This window comes from Necator americanus, chromosome V (assembly GCF_031761385.1).
Source record: "Necator americanus strain Aroian chromosome V, whole genome shotgun sequence".
Classification (NCBI taxonomy): Eukaryota; Metazoa; Nematoda; class Chromadorea; order Rhabditida; family Ancylostomatidae; genus Necator; species Necator americanus.
In genome coordinates, this window is record NC_087375.1 from 3842761 (window position 1) to 3858509 (window position 15749).

A 15749-nucleotide genomic window follows, 5' to 3' on the forward strand; every position below is an offset into this window, starting at 1 on the left:
CGTTAAAACTCACGTTACGAATTATAAAAGAAGAGCCAATCAATAAAAGTTTAGAAGTAAGTCTAGAAGTACATTTAAATTATTGTTATGAAAAAGATGATGCACTCAGCAACGATTAATTCCACTGGGATTTGCCAGCGCGGTCATCATTATTTCATTCGTGAATTCCATTCTTTTTCTGATTTTTTTTTTTTGAATTTTTGGAGCGAACAAATGTATGTTATAATTATATATAATATAATACATTATATTCTTCATTATGGCTAGGATCAAGCGTGTGTTTGGGATTTTCTCAACACGGAGACGTAAGACGAATGTAGAGGAGCAATAGGGACTTGTAATGGAACTGGGAAGAGGAGGAATTTTTCACGAGGGTCTTTAATGAGAGGTGAAGCGGTTTTCAGGAAGGTTTTCACTTCCAATTATCCGTTTGATCTGGATAGTAGCCTGCGAAACCCATGCAATATACTAAGTCATTGTCCTTATCACAGAAAATAACACTAATGCTAAGTCATGGATAGCAGGAGGTCCTGAAGAAACGTTTAACTGATTCTGTGCGGGCAGTGTCGAACCCTTCACAGCGCAGACGTGTAGGCGATCTCACCAGGACCACTCAAACCCAACTGCAGTATGGATAATAATTTTTTGAATAGGAAAATTATAACTTTTCGAATTGGGAAGTTATAAGAAGTCTTCTGAAATTAACACTTTCTTACTTTTTGAATTTTTTGATTTTTCGTGAAAAATTTATTTTTATGGAATTTTATCTAGTGGAAAATTGAAACATGTAACCGTACCTGGATCAATAATGTGAATATGTTATAAAAGATAGAGCAGCGTGGATCAAAGCTCCTATATGAAAAAAAAATTATAAAATATATAAGGTATAATATATAATATATAAACAATTTTTGAAATTTTCTGAAATTAAAATTTTCCTACTTTTTGGATTTTTTTTTTTGATTTTTCCTGATGAACTGATTTTCAAGAATTTTTTTTGAGGTTTTTTTTGGTACTGACATGGTACTTGATGGTGAATAAAGCTCATTTTCATATAGTCATTTAAAAAAAAATAGATATCAAGTAAAATAAATCGAAAATAAAAAATAAAAAGGAAGAAATAGAAAATCGACGTCATAGATTTCTCTCAGCTAATCAAACATTCAAATTTAAACACATACACATACAAGTATTCAAGTATCAACGTATATTGTGATTGGTCAACCATAGAGGGACCACAAAAAAGAAAAATACTAAAAACACGTAAAAAGTAGTAATTTTATGGAATAAATTCCTTAGTGATTGATGAATTGACGTTGGTATTACCTATAAATTACCATTTAACAGCTAGCTATGCTTTAAAAAATAGAAGCACTCATTAACAATGGCCTAGAGCAATTAGGACTCGATTCTCTCCATGAAATCTGAGACGATTGTTCTCGTTGATGTTGAATTCAATGTGGATTAGTGGATTAAATACGGATGTATTAATGATAGTGTAGCAGAAAAATTGGCTAAAAGATTAAAGACCATAAATAAATTAAGGATTATAAAAACGGTAGTGAGGTAACGATAAAGGATTAATACGTTGAATATTCTATGGCGGCTGCAGAACGTATCGTATTTCTCGCTCTCTCTCTCTCTCTTACGACAACGACGAATTACTGCACAAACGAGTGGCCTGATTTTCGTCAACCAACAAAGATAGGAAAAAATCCAGGGGAAAAAAAAAACAAAATAATTATTCGAAAGAACTCCCAACTATATGTAGTTAATGAGGATGAAAAAAAATCGCTTCACCTAAATTAATAGGAAGAATTTACTTACTAGAATTTACTTCATTTTTTACCTCAAAAAGTTTACCTAAAAGTAATTTTAAAATTACCCTCGCCAACCCACCAACAAAGATTAGAAATAGTACGGAAAAAAATAAATACTTATTCGAAAAACCTCCCAAGCATAGTTAAAAAGAATGAAAATGACAAAATCGTACCACTTACAAAAGATAGAGTCCAATTTTTATCACAAATTTTAGAAAAAAAAACAATTTGAAAATTTCACCATAATTTCTTTGGATATGAAAAAGTGGTTAGAATTATTTCACCGATATATAACCAACGCCTTTTCCCATGAATACATGTTTGGCTTCAATTTCGAGCTTTGTAAAATCCATAGAATATTAATATTAAAGAATATAGAAATTTTCCATACATACAAAACAGTTAACCATATCCTAAGACCCATGACATTTCTGACATTTCATTAGAAATTTGGATATTCCAGTAGGTGAACACACTTGAAAAATAGTTGGAACTAAGAATTGAAAAATAGCTCATACGAATTCAATAATAACTTTAATAATATTTTTCCCATGACTATAACATTGGATTTCCCTCTGACTAATGGAAGAAATGGCAATCAAATTCGTAATCCAGAATATGTAGATGGCACTTCATTTTGACACTTCCGTGAAGGTTTCGTATGTTCGAACAATCGAAGAAAAATGTGGAAAAATAAAATCTAGTGAAAGTCAACACATAAAAGTTTCTTATGTGATGCGACGATAAAAAAACTCCTAAAGTCCTTTTTCCTTTCAAATGCTCATATTTTTATTACAATGAAATCTCAATGAATAATATGGTTTTCCATAATGGTTTCCTTAACGATTCGATAGCGTTTTCATGGCCACCGATGGCCAAGAGGTATGGCGGCCGCGAGTCAAATAGGTTAAAAAAATTCAATTTCAAGTTTTGATTGATCGTTAGACTTTTTTTTTCGCAAAGATGATGCTTCTGGGCAACAGATGTTGGCGTCATAAGAAGTCAGATCGGGCTAATAAGCAGTATCGGATAACTCTTCCCATTCGAAATCGGGAATCTTTTGCCTGGATCACTTTCGCAATAGGAGGACATGTGTTGTAGTGTAGTAGACAGACATTGACGCGCCTCAGGCATTTCTAGCGAATAGGGTCCTTCAAATCCCAAAACTGTGATGGCGCACACCTCAGTGCCCATTGTGGATTCGGTAGAAATTAATTTGAAGTAGAATATCCTTAGGGAATCGTATCAAGAACGGTGCAGAATTTTTTCTTCTGATGTAGATCTCTTTTTTAATCTCTTTTTTGAGATGATTCGTGGCAATGCGGCCACAGTGTCCCATATGATTGACATACAAGAATGAATTCTCGTCTTCTTTGATGGTATCTTCGAGAAAGTTCTTCCTATGTGCGTGGGCGGTGATTTACAGGCAAATCTTCTACGCTTTATCCAAGAGAAGTGGTTTATGTGACACCCACGTCGAGATCCCGTTACTAAAATAGATGGTACGGTAGAGAAAATGCGAAGGTGGTTGACGATGGTTTTCTGGATTCACCTAAGTGTCGTCGACATTCCGACATAGCATTGGCACTAAACTTCGTTTTGAAAGCAGCGCGGAGATTATACGCGGTTCAAGGCGGTAGGACATCCAGAATGAGATTGGTGTTCGACCCATACAATCTTCCCAACCGGAAGCGCTCATACCAACAATAAACAATGGATGTGCTACTTAAACGCAACGCAGATGTTGGCGGCAGCGTTTCACAGACAACGGCGGCCTTCCGGAAACATATATGTAGTAAACGATGGCTTGCTCATAACTTCAGTAAACTGAGGTTATGAGTGCTTTACACTGAAAGGCGAGCGCTCATATACCCCTCGTAGTAAATCCTTGAAAGCCATACTCTCGTACGGAATTATTCTAATGCCGCCTCTAAAAAAATCCCAAATAAGAAGGATTTTCTTAAGGACTTTTTCCTCATCTCAGCAGATGTGTGGTTAACATTTGCAGTCGGATTAATTTGCAGAAAAATCGACAGCTGCTGCATTGGAAATTTTTGATCCGAACTAGTTTAAATTTGTCATTTTATAATCCCTTTGTGTTTATTAAAACAACTGGAAAACTTTTATGGAGAGATGTTCCAAAATTTCCCTTCTTTGGCATAGAATGAAGTAGTTAGGGAAAAAAAAACAGCAGTTTTTAATAAGACGGATAAATTTTGTAAATATAGATAAATAATAATAAGACAGATAAATTTAAATTTCCTAATTTTTAGCACTATATGAAGATGAAAAAAGAAAAGGGAATCATTAACATGTAGTTTAGAACAAAACACTTGAAAAAGTAATTTTAAAGATGAGCAATGAATGGAATTTTTTAGATAGGTATTAAAGAAGGGTAGGTAGGGTAGTTAGGTTATAATTTTCGATCACTGTTTCTTTCCTAAACACAGCATCCATCTCAGCTTCAGCGGGATTATCGTCTAGAACAAACACAAGAAACAAGAGATGCCGAAAATGCTTAATTTCGTCCAATGTCCTTTGACAATTCACTCAAATTATTTGAAAGAAAGAAAGAATGAATAATTTCAAAAAAAATCTGAACAGAGATATCAGAAGAGATTTGTACAGTAAGAAGTTCTGTTATTATGAAATAAAAAAAAATTTGGAAATACTTTCCAATGTGCATTTTCCATTTTGCGAAAAAAATCCCCTAACCAGGTAATCCCAAACCTTAAGAACGGAAAATTAGAGAGCCTTTTGTTTTGAACCCGTATCCAATGAAATTTTTCCTGTTCGACAAACGCGTTCCAGTGGAAAAATGTGCCTTAGTTGAATACATTGTCATCGAATAAAAATTTGTCATCGGACGAATACGCAGCAGAGATACGTTTCCGTGTACTCTTTTTAGCACTGGTAATATTTCTGTAGCAAACGGCGAGGTCCCGCAGCGAAATGCCGTTGCACCGAGTTTACGTCAGCAAATCAATCATATGGCATTGGATGGGACGACGTTGAAGAAAGAAGTCATGGTTGGTTCCGTTCCCATCGTATTTATCTTCTCAAAGACATTGATACATTAGATAGGGGCTGTGACCACCGTTCTTCCTGCTTTGACCTATGCTTCAGAGACCGGGGCGTTTCGCAAATAGGAGGACAATACAATCAGCTTCACAGAACGTGCATTTGAAAGGATGATGCTAGGAGTAACTCGCTTTACGCAGGTGAAAGAAGGGATTCTAAGTTCACTTCTATGTTACCAAGCGAGGATCAGAGACGCTGCCGCATATGCCAAAAAAAAGTGAGACTAGGTGGGCCGGACACGTGATGGGTTTCAACGAACATCGTTAAACCAGAGCCGTGAGCGACTGGATACCGACACGCGACATCAAACACACCGCAGGAAGACCGCCGACCCAATGGTCACACCTCTTTACAAAGTCCTTCAAAGAAAAATACGATGCTCTTCGAGTCCCACAAAAGAATCCACTAGAGAACCTTTGCACAAGAACGGCGCAAGGGGAAGTATCACTGGTGCCCGCTCGAGTAAATCGAGCACAGGTGATACAGGTGATGGGCTGTGAACTCCAGAACGTGCTCCCTAACCACCCCAACCACCATTCTTAGATCCCTCTAGCAAAAAATTACTAATGGATGTCGAGGAGATCGGTGATGTCTGTCCCTAAGCTGATGAGACGAGATGAGTTCTTGTCATCTGCAGATGCATCTGCAACAAATGGAACTAAATTCTAATACAAGAGCAACGTTTATTGTTCTCACGCAAAGATCATGTTTTTCCGTGAAAGAGTTCTGGATTTGCCAGAAATCTAGTGCTTGATTTGCGGAAAGAAAAAAAAAAACAAAAATTAAACTCCTCGAAGAAATAAATTAAAAACATTCAGCCATACAACGTGATTCACATCTAGTATCCGTTTTGCACCGGAAGGAAAACGACACAGTAATAGTCGCCGGATATTAGTCACAGGCTTCGCTTACACCGTTAATAAATTACATATTTGTACTGGGAAATGCATCGCTTTGAAGTAACGGTCCCGTAAGAATCCGATAAATGGCCTAAAGTCAGCGTATCACGAACCTGACGTGATTGAATCCTCGGGAGAAGGTAGAGATGGAGTTGTAGATTGCGGAATCAGGAGTGGTTCCGCTCACACCCACCTGATCGTCCTAAGAAAAGACGTGGGAACCGTTTTAGTTCCTACGAGGAACGTTAGAACGCTCCTCCATGTGTACCTTCTGGTCCACTCGACAACCTATTCATTGGTTTTGCTTGATTAAACAGTCTTGGAGAACTCACTTGCTTCCGACCGCTGCGCAGCCGGATATGGCGCGTGCTACAAAAGTGGAGCGTCGTAACTGAAATTGTCATGGAAAACGGAGTCTTTTACGCTGCTTTTTTTACTACGATTAGGGAGAGATGAGCGGAACCGCCACAAATCCCCCAATCCATGACCCCGTATAGAGTTTATCCATCGAAAATCCATGTCACGTCAGATTCGTGGGGTGATGCCTTTAAACGATTAGGATGAAGAAATTCAGGAGCAGGGAGCTTAGCTCACCGTTTATCAGAGGGCTCAATGGTCATTCAGTCGAGAAAATGTAACCTATTGGTTTGAAACATTTAGAGAAAAAAGAACAACTTTGAAAAAAATAGGTGAGGATTACATCGATACCTAAAAATTCATTCTTTTTCTTTTTCAATAATTTTTCTTTATCAATTATAATGACCATCAAGATCGCTGCAAATAAATATTTTTTTGCGTGCTCCAGACAGTGTTTGGATCTACATTAGCATTATTTACTCGAATTATGCGCAGAGATCAAGGTGGGCAATTATTATAATAGCAGCAATTATGCAAAGATGCCATTTTTTAAGTAAAAATTACGCACAATTATAAATGAATCTCTGGTAGAGGTCTTTCTCGATTTTTATAGTGTTTTTCCTTCTTTTCTGGGGTACCTTTACTATTTTTGATCAGAAAAACAAAGAAAACACAAATATACAGTCGCACCTAGTGGATATGTTCTAATAACACTTTTTTTTTTAGCAAAAAAAGGGATAATACAGCTTTTTGAGACCAGAACGAACAGAAACGAATAAAATCTCCGTTAAATACACAGCTGTTTAGTTATAAGGAGCCGCGACGATGCAGAGAGAAGGAGAAAAATTCCAACGACAAGGCTGGAAGGTTGTTTAAACACGTATCCTGGCTACACCAACCACATATACATCATAGGTTCATGTGACGATCACATTTTTTCTATGTGATCCACAGGGAAATACCCTGTGGACAAATACCCTTTTTTCAGGGAAATACCATTCCAGTATCCTTTTTTTAAATAAAAATTCTCTATAATTTTAGATAAATATCGACAGGAAGAATCCGATATGAACCGAATAGATCATAAATAAAAAAAATCATTTCCAAAAATGAAAACAGCAAGAAAGACAAGAAATTTGAAATTGAGATATTTATTTCAACACCTATATGGATGACAGTTACGTATGTACATGCGTAGGAAAAAAAATCATTGAGTAGGAAAAGGCAGAAAAAAGGAAAAAAAGAAAAAGGTCGAAAATAAGTGTTGTCAGAAAATGTTTGGGTCTTTTTAGTTCTGCTTTTTCTGCTCAATTCCATATGTGAAATTTTATCAGTAATTTTTTCGAAAAGATCGATATCAAGAAACACAAATACTTTACTATTTAATATTGATAATTAAATAAAAAAATTTTGAGCCACAAGTAATTGATTACTTTTATAGAAAAAATTTTAGTTTTACAAATAACTTTGAGCTACACTTCGAGATACTACTATACCTACAGTTACAAATATTCGAAATTCGAATAGTTCGATTATCGGTGTACTCGAACAGGCGCTACTTGACCTTTTACGGACCTAAGAACGTACGTTAATGAAGAGAAGCACTTCGAACAAGCTATTGAACATGACCATTACTAGAAATCTGGAAAAATCTGGAGAAGGAACGGTTTAATCAGCTATGTACTTGACGAGCAGCAGGATAATCAATGAAAATCCCATTCCTCTTCCAAATTCTACAGTATCCGTAATCGACGCCAGGCAGAGGCAGAACAGTATGATTCATGGATTTTCATTATATTACACATGGTGGTTTTCTGGAAAAATACTTAACACCAGCCGCCATGGATTTCATTCCCTCAGCTATTACATCCTTTTAATTGCGAAAAAGAGTAGGAAAAGAAGTCGCCAACAACCTCGTGGCCCTTGGCAGAGGCACAAATTAGAGAAAAGAAAATTATGCTAACAATTCCACAGCATATCCTGGGTCACCGAATAAATAATCCAGTTTTCAGTTGTATAGAGTAACTCTTGGATCAAATCTTGGATGAAGGGATTTGACTGTGGAAAATGAGAGAGAGTATATTATTGGTTATTACTATATTATATTATTATACTACAGACTTATTATTATTTATTATTGATTATTATATTATATTATTAGAGTTAATATCACCTTTTTTTGGTTATATATAATAGTTATCACCTATTGTTGATTTCAATTATATTGCATTATATTATATCATTATCTTGTAAACTTATTATTCATTTATTTGTTTGTTAGGAATTTAAATTCAATTATTTATTTAGAATTATTATGGTTATTTATTCGAACGCGGAAATTTTGTTTTACCTTAATTTGAAAGATTAAAATAGTGCAAAATAAAGCACTTTTCTTGCGCTTCTTTTATTTTTACCCAATATTTGCTCTACAAAAGTCGCTCAGGTAAAAAAGTGAACTACTTACCAATATAAGTCATTCTTCGTAGGACCTTACGTACACGACGCATTAGTGTTAACATATGAGAGAATACGAGCATGAAATCTGCACGTGTTCGTTCATCCTTTTCAATTAGACATGGATTCATCGTCAATCAGTTCGGATTAGTTGGTCGAAAGTCGTGTTTAGCTCCATTGTTCGCCTCAATCATCCTTCCGGTTCATTTTCGTAACGTAGCTAGCTGTTTTGACATTTTCTGGAGGAAACTGTACCGGAAGAGAAAGCTGCACAACACAAATCAACTCTTTCTTGTTGTTTTTAGATCATCCCATTGTTTTCTTTCCTGTATTTTACTCTTACCAGAAATAGATTTCAATGCTTTGGTGATTGGGAAAAGAATGGGGGAGGTCGTTAACTCCTTATTTGTGTTTTTTTTTCAGTAACTCGCGATGACGAAACGCATGGAATTATCACCAGGACTTTTTTTCGTGCGAAAACTGAGTTCGAATGAGGCGACGCTTCAAAGCTGCTCTAATCGAACTGTAATTGGAGCGCAAAAAACGTTTTTAGAGCAAGGAAGAAATCCTTAGCTGTCATACGCTTACTGCGTAATGGGTCCCTCCTCTTAGGTCGTTTTCGTTCCTTTTTTTTCCCAGTGAATGTACTACGATATGATATGATTTAACTATTCACATCCAGTAATGATCTATCGATTGATAGAACTATCGACCTCTCAAATTGGAAAGCTATTTGATAGTTATACACAAATTTTGTGCTCCAGTACCGATTTTTGCGCTCTAATTCCAGTTTGATTACAGTAGTTTTAAAGTGTCCTCTCATCCCCCCCCCCCCCCGTTTTCTTTCCGCCTTTTTTTGAATAGTTTTTTTTAATGTGGTGCATTCAAATGGAAAAGCTACAGCCAAATAATAAGTAATAATTATTTAACAATAACGCAATAATTAACAGATCTTATACGGTATTTGTTCCCGAATATTATAATCATAATAATTCTAAACAAATAAATGAATTTCATTTCTAAATAAAGAAATAAATAAATAATGAATAAGTCAATAATATAATCATATAATACAACGTATTAATAAATAATAATACGTCTATAATATAATAAAATAATATAATATAATGATCAACAATAAAGACTAATAAGTTTAGAATATAATAATATAATATAATAATCGCAATTATCGTAATTATCGCAGCCAACTTTCTTCCTACAGTGCACTCAAATCAGTCAAAGTCAGTTTGATGGTGAGGGTCCCATTCACACTATAGATGTTCATTATAGACTCCTCAAAGACACATACATCGTTCGTAGATCATTGATATTCACCCAAATTGTTTCTTTTTTCTTGAACTTTTCTTCCTGTTTTCCAAATTCTTTTTCTTGCTAGTAAAATGTATCTTCGCCTATTCTACCTGAGATGATTGTTCTACCTGAGATATACTGTATATTCGTTTGAGGAAAATCCCACAGTGTAGTACAATACTAATATAGCAAAAATGAACGAGTTAGAAATGTGGAGAGTCGAAATTATAATTAGAAAGGAATGAAACTTAATCGCAGTACTATAAAAAAAAAGGTATAGAAACGTCATGTGCTCAACGACAATATTATTCCTACTTTAAAGGGATCACCTCACGAATCTGAGGTGGTACGGATTTGGTATAGTACGGTGGAGTATACAGGATTTCGTAAACGGGATCGCAGATTATGGAGAGGTGGATGATTCCGTCCATTTCTTCCTGATTGCCGTAAAAAATGGCCCGGAAAATACGGCTTCGAGCGTTCCGGGGCGCTATTTTCTACAACGAATTCGATTGGAGCGCGCCAGCCTTGTGCCGGCGCCGCATCTTCCGGGGCTCTTCCGGCGGTTTTTTACGGCAATTAGGAAGAAATGGACGGAATCACCCTCCTCTCCTTAATCTACGATCCTGTATACGATTACTTCACCTGAAATCCGTACCACTCCGGATTTGTTGGGTGATGCCTTTAATGCGGACACTTGTGAGGAATATGATCGACTTACGAAAATTTCTCAAGCAGAACAAGCTTACATCACACCAAAAAAGGTGTGTTTATACTGAATTATGCGTTCCAGTCTTCCGGGCAACGCAAATTTCAGAATTTCATTTTCTGGATTTTGATTTTTGCTCTGCTTTTTGAAAATGGTTGAAAAAAAGGGGAAGAAAAAACGGATGCGCAGAGAACGGAACGAATGATAAAAAGACGTAGTTAACACAAGTAGTAGATTAGTTATTTTATTATTTTTTGGCGGGGTCAAAACGACAAGAAACACAATGCAGTTACGTAAGCGGTTACGCTCGAAGTGGAGCGATTAGAATCGGAACGGGACCTTTGCTACTACTACTCATCGCTGCAGTTCTCGATGGTCCCACGTCGATTCGAATCGGCGTCGCCGCTTACGGAATGGAATAAGGCTCCTGGTTATTTTGATCCTGACTGTTCGGGATGGTCGTCCATCAGGAAAACAAAAGGGAAAGTAGACTTTAAAAGGCGTACGGTACGGTGGAAAAATCACACTGTATCAGGAAATTCTTCTCGTCACAGCTCTTCATATAATAATGCAACATAAATAAAAATGTTTTGACCGCGAATTGTAATTTGGAAAAAGTGAGTTTGTTTGTAAACCTTGTAGACGGGTAAAGCTTAAGGATAAAGTCACTGGCGTATCAATCCTCCTGGGATGCTCCAACTCGTTTTACTGCAATTCGTAATCGTTGAGGTTTTTGAAATGCGTGTTGACCTACACAATCAATTGCGGGGCTCAGGCGGTGGTCAAGTTAAGATTTTTATCCTTTCGGACAAGTCCGATACCAACTAATCGACCCTTAGGGATGGAAGGCTTAGTTGGCGTTAGGACGGCTTCGAACCATCGACCGTACGGTCACAGCGGACCTTTAATCGACTGTGCTACACGCGCCCCCTCATAGACAGAATCTAATCGTAATTCCATTTTTTGGCGTTGCAAACTTTCCACTGGATCCCTATTCTTCCCATTGAACTTTTTGGAAGATCAAAGGAAAATTCCCGGTTCAGGACGTCTCAGCACTCTTCTGCTCCCTCGCAAAAACTCAACGCTTTCATAAATCGATGAAAAATGCACTGAACTCCAAGGAATGTACTTGGAGAATACGACGCTGGGAACACACCAAACGTTCTCAATTTACATCTCACTTTCGATTGCTGTGCAAGAAAAAAAAACACAACAAAGTCTCGGATTTTCGTGAATCCAAGACACTTTATGTTGTGTTGTTATGTTTATGTTTACTATTCTTACGAACACCTTTTGGCGCTTCTATTTTGCTAAAATCAGAAAATGATTTCAAAAAGAAAGTCATCCATTATATTCCGCTACATCTTGACACGGTAGTAGAATTATGGATAGTATAGGAAATAAAAAGAAATAAAAGAAATGGATTCTTGGAGGAACGTAAAGCCACACAGCATGAAGCTTCCATTAATTGGTGCAACCATGAAAAATTCGAAGACTGAAAAAAACGCAAAATTGAATTCATTTAGGTGCTATTTGGGAAAAGCAGTCACGAAATGTGATGTGAAAATGATGCCGATGCAAAAATTCGCGTCAGATACGCCTCGAATTACAGTGACGACACTGTTTAGCTTCTAGTTCTATGATTTATAACTTTAGAAATAGTTGATAGAATAATCGTACGCTGACGTCGAGTATAAACTTGTCGAACGTGATCGGATTTATAAATCGTATTTTCCCGCAACGAGAAACAAGTACATTTACTCGAATTGCCACAAAATTCTGGAAATCCGGGGCCGATGAAGTCGTCGAAGCAAATTTCCGTTTAATCTTGGTTCTTAAAACATTTTTCACCCTTAAGAAAAGAATAGTCGGTGCAGCCAGCGAAAGATCTTCCGGATATAGTGGATTAACAACAATTTTTTAGTCTAGCTCGCTCAATCTCTGTAGCGTAGGTCTTGCGGAGGACCGACCTTCATCAGTACTGGATGATGATGTTGAATTTTCTCGAAAACATCCCAAAACGTTAGCCAACAAAATTTATCGACTCACATTATGTAGAGTTCACAAAAAAATCAATTCAAGATCTAACTATGTTGAGGTTCATTGAAAAATTCAAACGTTTTTAATTTTCGAACAATTTTCCGCCACTTTTAAGACATTTTTACGCTTCACTTCCTGACATTTTTTGTCTATGAGGATATTTTCGTCAGAATCTAGCAAATTTTGTTGGATCAAACCAACGACAGTCCAGAAAACACCATCAACACTATCTTATTTTAGTGTTCTTTCTGCTTGTGGATCTCCTGTACAGTTTCAACGCTGCCTAACCATCGAGCCGATCGTTGTTAGCTGGTAGAGGATCCAATATTCGTCGTACTCGCAACATGGTCGAGAAAATAAGCCTCTGGTCAACTTATTTATCTATTTGTTTGCCTATTTATTATCTATTTATTTGTGCTTTATTTGTTTTTCCTTTATTTTCATTCATATATTTTTGTTTACCCATTCTATAATTATTTACCTATTTATTTATTTCTCCTTTTTTCCGAAGATTAACGAGTTATTCTATCTAACCAATGTATTTGCTTTCATAAGTAATAATGTGAACTGTTAAGATAGTGCATAAGCAGTGGTGTTTTTTTTAATTTAAAATTAAATTTTAATTTTAATTTCGCGCTCGAAAAAAAACGAATTTAACAACGTTCAAAATTGCAATAAACGAACATCTAAATTACAAATACAAATTTTAAATATTATTTGTTCATATTATATTTATATTATTATTTACTGCTCTTTGAAAGCGAATTTCTTTCACTACAACGTAGTGTTTTTGGTTTTTTTTATGCCGAATTAATTTTTGTTGATTTTCAGATCAATGTAATACTCATGAAATCGCCATCCCATTTTCCGTACGACAAGAAAAAAATCTCATAGGCAAAAGTAATCCAGTGGCGCAATGGTCGTAACTTCGATATATGGGCATCCTTCAACAAAGGTGAGTGTTTTTGTCACCGATTAATGCTGTCAATTCTACTGCTTATAGCTAAGCCCAATCCTTCTATAGTCTGGATCGAGCCGGACGTTTTGAACACAAAATCAAAAAGAAAACGGAATTTAAATTTAGATTCTAAATTTTATTTAAAAGTCCTCAAAAAGAAAAGAACGAAATCGCATGAAATGGAGATGAAATGAAGTTGAACAGTTAAAGGCATCACCCCGTGAATTTGAGGTGGTACGGATTTCAGGCAGGTGGAGTATTCGTATACGGGATAGTAGATTAAGGAGAGGGAGTGATTCCGTCCATTTCTTCCTAATTCCCGTAAAAAAAAACAGCCGGGAAGACGCGGCGCGTGCACCGGGCTGTCGCGCTCCAATCGAACTCGTTGTGGAAACTAGCGCGCCGGATCGCTCGAAGTCGTATCTTCCGTGCCGTTTTTCACGGCAATTACGAAGAAATGAACGGAATCACCCAACTCTTCATAATCCACAATCCCGTATACGAATAGTCCACCTGAAATCCGTACCACTCCAGATTCGTGGGATGATGCTTTTAAGGGATCGACTAATTGTTCTTTCGATTATCGATTGATGAGCAAAGATTTTCCATGTGATCAAAACTATTCAAAAACGTTAACTTACCACTGTATTTAACATGATTCGATCGACACATATGCAATGTACAGTAGAAGCAAACAATCGCAAGTAGTAGTGCACAGAAAGCCAATACGACGATGATGATCACCCACGCCCCCTCCATGAGGAGAGGCACACGGGCTGAACCTGAGGACGATTCTCTGCAATATATGTGCAGTGCCTTTTCATGGATTTTAACCACGAAGCGAAAACAAAAGAAAAAACGAAATAAACGAAAAATTTCCAGCACAGAATCTGACGTAGACGATGTTGATTAGGAAAATCCCGAGGAAATTGTGAAAATCTGAAGAATTGTTTATTATAGAAAGAAAATAAGAAGTGATGAAAATGTTTGCGGTTAGGAAAATTTCCAGAACACATAACATACGAATGTTGAGAGTAATAAAATAGCTGAGAAGGAAAGCAGCGCCCCGATTGCGTGTGCTTTTTTTTCTACCCGAATAGAAACGACCACATCAGCGACAACGACATTCGAGTATCAAAACCAACATATGAGAAAAGAGAAATAAGAAAAGAAAAAAGGAAAGAAAAGAAACACGGGAAATCCACAGTCCACAGAACATACTAATCAGAATAGAAAAATCGAGAAGAAAATGAAACATTGCCAAGACCACGGACTTGTTCCTTCGTCAGACATTCTCTTCCGGAAATTTTGCATCGATGCATGAAAGAGGAAAGAGAATAGAAAAAAATGTGAATAGCAGCAATGCGCAATTAAAGGGAAGAAATAGAAAAATATTATAATAAAGAAGACGATCAGTAAAGTAAAGGCTAGTAATAAATAATAAGTAAAGTAATGTAGTAGTGTAAAGTAATGTAATCCATATTTTACTGTTATTATATTTTTCATTACTATTACTATTTTACTATTATTTATATTTTACTAATCACAAACTAATCACAACCAAAAAACAGAAAATAAAATAAAATAAAAATAAATAAAATAATAATAATAAAAAAACGAAATCTCGCTCTAAGTCCACCAATTTCTTTCCTTCCTCTTCCTTTTCCTTTTCCGGAAATTTTGCAACGATGCACGAAAAAAAGGAAAAATGTGAATTGCAGCAATGTGCAATTGAGAGTTTTCAAAAAAAAACTGTCAGTGACTTGTCAGTGAACCACGGAAAATCCTTCACGTTTTACTAATCAGAACAGTAAAGTAGTAAATAAAGTAGTAGTAAATCATAGTAGTAAGTACGGAAAAGAAAACGAAGCTTAGCTGAGACTACCGATTTCTAGGTCAGGCAACCTTTTTTGCAAATTCCGCAAATTTTGGAAAATGTTTTTGGAGATTTTTTGCAAATTTCGAAAATTTTGTACCGTTGTACGTTGAATGAATAAAGGATAAAATTCCAGAAGAAAGACAGAAAAGATAGAAGTTCAGGGAAATTTCTAGTGAGCTCTGTTCGTTATTGTTTATGTTTTATATCACAATATATAGGTGTTATAAATAATAAAAAATAA

General features: G+C 36.1%; 1 protein-coding gene across 1 annotated transcript in view; it reads right to left on the reverse strand.

The window, feature by feature from the left end:
* RB195_012837 (uncharacterized protein) overlaps positions 1 to 14388 on the reverse strand; it is a gene marked incomplete at both ends in the record, with an annotated part of 56775 nt that extends 42387 nt beyond the window's left edge. The window contains one exon of the mRNA XM_064202401.1: positions 14271 to 14388. Coding sequence (XP_064058282.1) covers positions 14271 to 14388 — 118 coding nt within the window. The remainder of the gene's footprint in view (positions 1 to 14270) is intronic.
* Positions 14389 to 15749: the final 1361 nt, after the last annotated feature.